This window comes from Chelmon rostratus, chromosome 15 (genome assembly GCF_017976325.1).
Source record: "Chelmon rostratus isolate fCheRos1 chromosome 15, fCheRos1.pri, whole genome shotgun sequence".
Lineage (NCBI taxonomy): Eukaryota > Metazoa > Chordata > Actinopteri > Chaetodontiformes > Chaetodontidae > Chelmon > Chelmon rostratus.
Genome location: NC_055672.1, coordinates 736,095 through 745,088, shown reverse-complemented (window position 1 = coordinate 745,088; position 8,994 = coordinate 736,095). Strand labels below are relative to the sequence as shown.

The following is an 8,994-nucleotide window of genomic DNA, read 5'->3' as shown; positions in this document are numbered from 1 at the left end:
ACAAAGCAGTAGTGCACAGGAAATACTATGTCAAGTTCTCAAACGAGTTCATTGAATGAGGTTGGAGAAGCAGCTTGTGATCGGAAGGTCGCCGGTTCGATTCCCCCCCTAGTCCATGATCAGCTGATTGGAGCATTTAACGTTATTAATCTCTTCTCTCTGCTGTTCGCACTGAATCCCCCTCACAAGGGGGACGCTTGTTTGTGGTGCACGTTTGTTTGTCATGTTTACATCCAGCAGCTCTGATACAGAACCGCGAGCTTCAAGCTACATTCAGATTCACGTCACTGACCTCCACCCCGGAACATGAATTCCTCAGCTGCAGATGCTCATTAAGCTTCACTTCAATACTGAACTGATTCCAGTTTAAAACATGTCTTTGTGTCACATTGTGATGGATGAATTTCATGGTAACAGTCATAACGAGTGATCATTTAGCTTATTTAAACACACGAACTAACAAAGTTTAAAATGAGTCAGTGAATAAAGGCGATGCTGCAGGTTTTATTATTTTTATTAACACGTCACACATAAAGTCAGATTAACATCCAGTACTAACAGAACACTGCACAACATCAATGAACTTTCATCTGAATGATGCTCCACTCAGACGGTGTGAGGGGGAGGTCAGGTGGTTCTCACCTGCTCTGCTCAGTGGCTTCAACCTGTCTGTGGGTCATTTCCCCCTCAGTGCTGACTGCAGACAGAGTGGACGATTCTCAGGCAAGTTCTGCAAGTGGATTCCTGAAGGTTTATTCTGGATCCTCAGATAATGATTGATCTCCTCAGGAAGTGAAGTCACACCGAATCAGATCAACATGTGATTCACGTCTGCCTGATTATCACTTCCTGTAAGTTCAGCAGTTAAAATGAGCCCAGACTGATGAGTTGAATCACTGAGCAGTGAATACTTCACCCCCCCCCCCCCCTCCTGACAGCAGATCTACACTCTATCCAGTGTAGGGAAACCTGAGGAGCGTGGCCTGTCCGGGGCCGAGCTGCAGCTTCGTCAGGTCCACGCTGCGGTCTGCGGGCGGGGCGCCGCTGTCGGTGCTGAGCACGACCGCGGCCTGCCGAGGCAGCGCCGCGCCGCTCAGCTGCAGCTCCGCCGCCTCCTCCGCCCAGTTGAAGGCGGCCAGGTAACGCTCGCTCTGATCCCAGACCCGCAGGTACGCCAGCGAGGAGGAGGAGTTAGAGAGGAGGAGGAAGTCTCCGAACAGCAGGGAGCGCTCTTTACCACGAAGCTCGCTCAGACTGCGGAAGAAACCGCGACACGACAGACGCTCGGCCCGCTCCTCCTGCACAGAGTACACAGCACAGCACAGTACTGCAACTGATTACTACTGTTAATGATAATACTGCAGTACAGACACACTCCTGTACTGCTAACAAGAGCACTACTATAGTGCCATACTACTGCTGATACTGCTATTTCTACTGCAACAACTACTGCAAGCACACTACACTAGTAGTTCCACGACTACAACTATGAAAACCGGTACCAGGACTACTACAACTGCTACTACTGTCACTGCTGCTGCTCTTACTTACAGTCAGTTTTCATGTAGTTTTTCCCTCATTGTGAGTATAAATACTAGGTTTTAACGTGCAGTAAATGCAGTATCTCAGTGTTTTTTCTTCAGTTTACCTGTTCAGTCCCGTTCAGCTCCTTGTCAGAGTCCCAAAGCATCCTGGGAAACTTGGTGGCCTTTAACAGAGACGATAAATGTTGAGATCACATCCTGAAGATTCAAGCTGAGACACTGATCAGATACTTGTACTGTACTGTACTTGTACTCTGCTCATCTCAGAGTAGAGTGCTGTACTTTTTACTTCACTACATTTCCTGAGGATTCACAGGTGATCCTCGGACCGCCCCCCCGGCGTCCTCACCTCGTCCATCAGGCCAATCTCGTCTCCGTAGTTGATGACGGGCGTCCCGGGTAGCGTGAGCAGCAGCAGCTGGTGCGTTTTGACCAGAGCCGGGCCCACCAGCGATGCCAGGTGACCCTCGGCCCGCCCCCCCAGGCTCCAGGCCAGCTTGGTCTGGCTGTGGGACGAATACAAGAGTTGGACGGACTGAGCGTGCTCCGCGGCATCGGCGTGGCCCGGGCGCAGCACCCTGGAGATCAGCAGGTCGACGCCGGTGGAGGAGAGGAGGGCGGACACGTCTTCAGCCGAGGAGCGCTCTGTGACGCCGATCAGGACTCTGGAAAACAGTTTTAGCTCGTTTCAATTCAAACTTTATGCAGTTTGAGTGCTTGACAAACATGGCGGCCGTGTGGAGGTGTGACCTGGATCGGCTGTAGACCTCGTCCCCTTTGGTTTCTTACCTCTTTGTGGACGGCTTGTCGGTCCCATTCTGGACGATGGCTCGGATGTCAGTCCACAGAGATGGGACCACGCTGGCCACCCGCTCCACCCCCGACAACTGCACGCCGTCCACGCCTTCATCCAACCAGAACACCAGAGCAGACTGAAGAGAGGGCGAGACAGAGAGACAGACAGAGAGAGACAGAGAGACAGACAGAGACAGAGAGACAGACAGAGACAGAGAGACAGAAGGAGAGACAGAGACAGAGAGAGACAGAGAGAGAGAGACAGAGAGACAGACAGAGACAGAAGGAGAGACAGAGACAGACAGAGACAGACAGAGACAGAGAGAGACAGAGAGAGAGAGAGAGAGACAGACAGAGACAGAGAGACAGAAGGAGAGACAGAGACAGACAGAGACAGAGAGACATTTTTCAACACCTCATGATTTTCGGTTTACCTCAGTTTTTATTTTTGACTTTTTTTTATTTGTCCCAGTGTAACTTGAACTGTCAGGACGGGGTTTTTGTAGACCAGGACACCCCGACGACTATCTCGAGAACGATCAGCAGGTTCCTGAGACACTGCAGAAACTCTCGGTTCTAAAGTAAACTGAACCCGTGTTTCAGAGAACAACCTGCTCTGAATGGTTTAAAGTATCTTAACCCCCCCCCGAGCTGCGTGTCGCTGCCGCAGTGCCACCTCAGCCGCCAGCCTACAACAGACTGACGGACTTTCTGCTGAACACCTGGATGCACCTGTAGCTCACGCCTCACACCGTGTGCGAGAACCAGTATTCACCTTCAGTCTCTCGGCTACATTGGTCACACTGATGTTGGCGAACCAGGGTCCGGATGATCCCTGGTAGTTTGGAGTCAGATCCAGAACCACAGAAATACCTGCAGAAACAGATAAACGTAAAGTGAACTGATGTGATGCGTTTCAGTCCAGAACTTAAATCCAGTTCTGGTTCTTTACTTGAAGTTTTTTTATGTCTGGACGTGTTTCTGTCTCAAAGTTCTTAGACATTCTTATCATTTATGACTCGAGTGACGTCTTCTCACCCTTCTTATGAGCGGCCTGGACCAGGCCTCTAAACTGCTCCAGGTTCCCGGCCTCGGGGGAGATCTCCTCGAACCTGAGGTTCATGGCTTCGTCCGCCGGAGCGACGTGGATCGGTCCGACCACCAGACCCTTCACCTTCAGCTGCGACAGACTGCTGACCTTCTGCTCCAGACCTGGGGGGAGGAGGACACATCAGCTGGGACTGAACTCAGACTCAGACTCCAGCTGTCCATGCCCGCAGTCTGCAGAGAGCGAGATGTTCAGATATCTGTGTGACGCAGGAGTCAGGATGTGGTTAGCCTAGCTTAGCATAAAGACTGGGAGCAGGGGGAGCGGTTAGCCTCCTCCTGGACTTAAATCCAGTCTGCAGCCTTTGTTTATTTGGCTCATCTGAGGTAATGATCTCACTGAATGACGTGTTTCAGGTCTGTGTGTTCACACCTGATTCAGTACTGACCCTGATGGGAGGAGGGAGAGTTTTCATTTTAATTCACCTCCCTCTCTACTCTCCGGCGCCCCCCCTGCGGAGGCTTCGGTCCTGCTGTCAAAGCATCATGCTAACAATGCTAAAAAATAACAGATGATCTTTTTTTCCTGATTAAAATGTCAAGTTCAGCAACAGATCCTCGTTTATCTTGAGAAAGTTGAGCTTTCCAAAAAGACAACCGAAAGAAACGAAGCATAAACCAAAAAACCACAGAGGAAGAGGAAGAGGAAGGAACGGGAGGCTGAAGAAGAAGAAACAAACCTCAGCTCACACAGAGTGTCTGACTGCTGCTTCTGCTCGTTCAGACTGTTTCACTTCTGCTGAATGTCAGCAGACGAGTCGTCAGCAGGTTTTTAATGAAGGTGAGTTTCACTAATTCAATGGACGTTGAACTGAACTTTCCCAGAATGCCGTGCGAACGCCGGATGTTCTCACCCTTCAGGTCGCCGGCGTCGCTGAAGGCCTGGATGCTCCCGATCTGGTACAGCGGGCCGTCGTTCCACCAGTCGGTGGCGGGTAGATCTCTGCAGCGAGGAGCCCGCAGGATGATGAGGACGGCCCCGGCCAACATCCCCAACCAACCGAGCCAGAACACCACCAGCAGCGCCCAGCGGGTCCGCACCCAGCTGAGGAAACATGGAGGCAGACCAGAACATGAACAGACCTGATCCAGACCTGATCCAGACCTGATCCAGACCTGATCCAGACCTGATCCAGACCTGATCCTGTGTGAAGAACTAAACGCATCATGACCAGCACAGAACAGTGTGCATCATTCTGTGCTCTGAAAATCAACCCACAGATCACTGAAGGAGTGTGTGTGTGTGTGCTGCCCACAGAAGTACTGCTTCATGTACATAAATACACAGTTTGTGTTTCTGTTTTTTCTCATTTAAAATGCCACACCCTGTCAGAGGCAGCTGATCTCAGGTCAGTCTGCACTGACAGAACACACACTGAGTGAATACTGTGTGTACACTGTGTACAGTTACTGTCTGTGTGTGTACTGTGTGTACCGTGTGTGTACTGTGTGTACCGTGTGTATACTGTGTGTGTACTGTGTGTACAGTGTGTGTACTGTGTGTGTACTGTGTGTACCGTGTGTGTACTGTGTGTACCGTGTGTACCGTGTGTATACTGTGTGTGTACTGTGTGTACAGTGTGTGTACTGTGTGTGTACTGTTTGTACCGTGTGTGTACCGTGTGTGTACCGTGTGCACCGTGTGTGTACCGTGTGTACAGTGTGTGTACTGTGTGTGTACTGTGTGTACAGTGTGTTTACAGTGTGTGTACTGTGTGTACCATGTGTGTACCGTGTGTACCGTGTGTGTACCGTGTGTACCGTGTGTGTCCTGTGTGTACAGTGTGTTTACAGTGTGTGTACTGTGTGTACCGTGTGTACCGTGTTTGTACAGTGTGTGTACTGTGTGTGTACCATGTGTGTACTGTGTGTACCGTGTGTACAGTGTGTGTACTGTGTGTACCCTGTGTGTACCGTGTGTACCGTGTGAGTACTGTGTGTACTCCTCACCCCGGCGTCCCGGCCACCCTCAGCAGCTCCTCTTTGTTCAGCCCGGTGAATTTCACCTCCTCCGCCTCTTCGGGGATCTTCAGCTTCACGGAGCCGTTTTTCTCCGCCGGAGCCTCCTCGGCCTGGTCTCCTCCGCCGGTCATCGGCTGCTTCTCCTGCTCCTCCTGGTCCAGATCGGCTTCGCTCACGTCGGCCTCCGTCGCGTCCGCATCTGCGGCGACCTGAGCGGGATCCGCCGCATCCTTCGGCTCAGCATCTTTGGTCTCAGCATCCTTCAGCTCCACGTTCGTCTCCTCCGTGTTCATACCGGCGGAAGCCCGTTATTTTACCGTCAATTTACCGTCAATGAATGCAATGAACGGGCGCTTTAACGCTGCTCTCCACCCTGAGATGTCGTCTGTCTGCCTGCCTGTCTGTCTGTCTGTCTGTCTGCCTGCCTGTCTGTCTGTCTGTCTGTCTGAGGGCTGACTGCAGCGCCGCATTCATGCTGCTTTCAATGCGCTCGGAAATATGGGAATCAGACTTCGTGTGTCCGCAAACCTCTCACAGTCTAATCTCAGCCAGTATTCGGATCCTTTTCTCCAATAAAAGCACCAGTACCAGACTGTAAAAATACTTCTTGAAGAAATAATGATATTCATTGTAATATAAAAGTATAAGTAAGTATAATCAGTAAAATGTGCTCCAAGGATTAAAGAAAAAGTATTTAGTGGAGTAAAATGTGACTGTTCTACTGTTCCATCTGATCTCATTAGATTACTGTGACAGGATTTTACTGTTGGAGCTGGTTGAGGTGGAGCGGGTGGAGCTGTAGTTGTAGGCTGTGATGTTGACAGGAGGAGTAGCTGCCTGTTTGACCTGTTTGCGTCATCCCCCTCCGGTACAGCAGGTGGCAGCATGTCGACTCTGTGACATGTTAGAAGGCGCAGGACCACCATCCCCTCAGTGATGGAGAACAGCTCCACACATCAGCCTCATCATGCTCCAGGAATCAGTTTGTTCAGCAGGCGAAGCAGAAAAGACTGACGGAGTTTCTTTGAGGGGCTGTAGATTAACAGGATTTAACTTTAAATCAGTAAATTGAGTTGAGTTTGGTTGTGAGCAGGAATTCAGAGCTCTAAATATGTTGAGCAAATGATGTCATGTAATCTATATTCAGTTGAGGAACGTGTTCTGGCTACCAAAACATAAACCAACCAGTGGTCAGCCATTGTTGGAGTTTCAGACGCGTCATCGTTTCTCAAACGCTCCATTTTCCACGAACACATTCAAGATTCAAGATTCTTTATTGTCATTGAGCATGTCAATGATATTTGCATTGCAGCCCCCATGTTAGGAACAAGATAATAGGAAAGATAAGAGAGATTAGAAAGAATAAAATTAAGATAACTACAATAAAATAAACCAACATGCAATAAAAATATTCGTAAATGCAATTAAAAATATACCAGAATGAAAATATACTAAGGCAATAAAAATATACTAAACAATAAAATATACCAGTGAAATGTACCGACAGCAGCTGAAATATACTAAAATGTATATAAAGAGTAAACAATGAAATATATTAATGAAATGAAATACCAATGAAAATGAAATGTACCAATATACTAAAATGTATATAATTTAGTTAAGTCTGTGTGTACTTAAATGTTAAGTTCACAGAAGGTGCAGGTGGAGGTGGAGGTGGAGGTGTAAAGTGCGGTGTGCAGTGGTCTCTCACTCCAGTGAGGGGCTGCTGGAGGTGATGGATGAAGGTGTCTGTAAGCGTGTTGAAAAGAGGAAAATGTCTGTGTACGTTTAGCTGTAAACGTGTGTTTCAGTCAGGGCCAGTTTACTCAGAGTATATTTATTAATACAGCATACATTAGATTTCAGATGTGTTCTGGCACCTTGCTGCTCTGCCATGTGTCTACATAGAACAGCTGTAAGAGACCTCCCTGGTACCAGCAGGAGGCGCTAACAGCAAATTAGACTCATTGACCTCCAGAAAGGCTGAACGAAACATCTGATCCTGGTTTAAATGTTTAGTCATAAGTTTTAAAAGTATTTAAAAATATTTTCCATTGACACCATATTTTTCATAGTTTTTGTATAAAATGTACATTTTTATAGATTCAACTTCTTATTTCGTCTTTTTTATTTTCCATTGCCTTGCTGTTGTTATTTCTATTGCTGCTGCATGTAACACTGAATTTCTCCAGCTGGGGATTAATAAAGTTTACCTTATCTTATCTTATTTTATCTGTCTCACGTGTGCACATTTCAAGGTGACTGATTAATAAAGGGAACTCTACCTGCAGGTGTTTGTACGTACGATTTTTAGGATGATTTTTTGATTTGATGAATTTCTGTCATGTCTCATCGTCTTTGTTGAGGTTTTGTTCACTGGCGTCATGTTGTTGTCTTGCACTTCCTGTTTTATTGTGACACCTAACTTCCCTCTCGTTCCAGGTCCTTGACTTCCTGGTGTGTTTCCCGCCTGTCTGATTGTCTGCCCCGCCCTGATTGTCTCCACCTGTTGCTCGTTACCTCGTGTATATATTGTCTGTGTTTTCCCCTGTCCTGGGCCAGATTGTCTTGTATAATCCATGGTTCCCGTCAGTCCTGTCTCTTGTCCAGTATCTTGCCTTGTGTCCTTTTGGTCCTTGTTTGCCTTTTCTGAGAAACTCCTTGGCGCCTTTAGTTCACTGAACACCTTTTGCTGTATTTAGTAAATTGAGAGTTTTTGTTCTTAAAACCGTCTTCGAGCCTTTTTGTGAGTTTTGCATTTGAGTCCAGCCTCCTTGTGCTTGAGCGCTCTGATAATTTCACACTCATGGGATGGTGTTAGAGCTGTTTATGAACCTTTTGGTCCATTTTTTTTTTTTTGGTTCTTTGTGTTTGTGACAGTTTTCTTTTGGTTTCTGTCATCGGTTCCTGTCGTTTACTGTTTAAAGTGTAGAGTCACTTCACTGGTTTCTACTGGATTTCGACTTCCCCTCCTTGTCTTATTGATACTGTGAGATTTTCAGTTGTGGTTGTGGTGGATGTGGGGATGGTGGTGTTGGTGTTGTGGAACTCAGGACCACTTTGTGGAAGCTGATGGACCCAAAAAAAAGAATAACAAAATGAGACCCTGGTCTGGTTAGCTCTGTTCAGTGTAGTTCACAGTTTGTCCTGCAGAGGGCAGAAGGTGCTCATAAAACCTCAAGCTGAAAAAAGTCAATACTGAAACTTGCTGTGTAGTGACTGTACTACAAACTGTACTATGAACCATATTAATGTGGTACATGATGTACAGTCAGTGGTGGAGTACTTCAGTAAAAGTAATAACACCACAGTATAGAAATACTCGTGACAAGTTAAGATACTAAAGTATTATTATCAAAACAACACTTCAAGTACCAGAAGTAAAAGTACTCATTATGCAGAACGGCCTATATTATATATCTAATTGAATTATAGTTGATGCATTAATGTGTTTGTCAGTTTAATATTGAAGCTGGTTATGTGAAGCTAATGTTAATATCTTTGTGCTACTTGTTAATTTCACCATGTGATCAATAAAGTTTTATCTTTATCCATAATAAGACATCAGCATTGATTTCATTTTGTA

The 8,994-nt window shown here is 47.0% G+C and overlaps 1 protein-coding gene across 1 annotated transcript; it reads right to left on the bottom strand.

Moving 5' to 3' along the window:
- Positions 1-950: 950 nt before the first annotated feature.
- Positions 951-5,817, bottom strand: LOC121618755 (4F2 cell-surface antigen heavy chain-like). Its single transcript, XM_041954337.1, has 8 exons — positions 5,397-5,817; positions 4,301-4,491; positions 3,378-3,551; positions 3,115-3,212; positions 2,334-2,476; positions 1,894-2,209; positions 1,649-1,708; positions 951-1,298 (listed from the first exon to the last, which is right to left on the bottom strand). Exons 1-8 carry the CDS (start codon positions 5,699-5,701, stop codon positions 951-953), a joined length of 1,635 nt encoding a protein of 544 aa, XP_041810271.1. The 5' UTR covers positions 5,702-5,817.
- Between the last annotated feature and the right edge of the window lie 3,177 nt (positions 5,818-8,994).

What these genes read in the sequence shown, in the direction of transcription:
- LOC121618755 (XM_041954337.1), bottom strand. Translation starts at nt 5,701, where the DNA reads ATGAACACGGAGGAGACGAACGTGGAGCTGAAGGATGCTGAGACCAAA. An exon ending in GACAAGCCGTCCACAAAGAG is followed by an intron (nt 2,210 to 2,333) that starts GTAAGAAACCAA and finishes ACTGTTTTCCAG; the next exon opens with AGTCCTGATCGGCGTCACAG. An exon ending in AGCTGAACGGGACTGAACAG is followed by an intron (nt 1,299 to 1,648) that starts GTAAACTGAAGA and finishes TACTCTGTGCAG; the next exon opens with GAGGAGCGGGCCGAGCGTCT.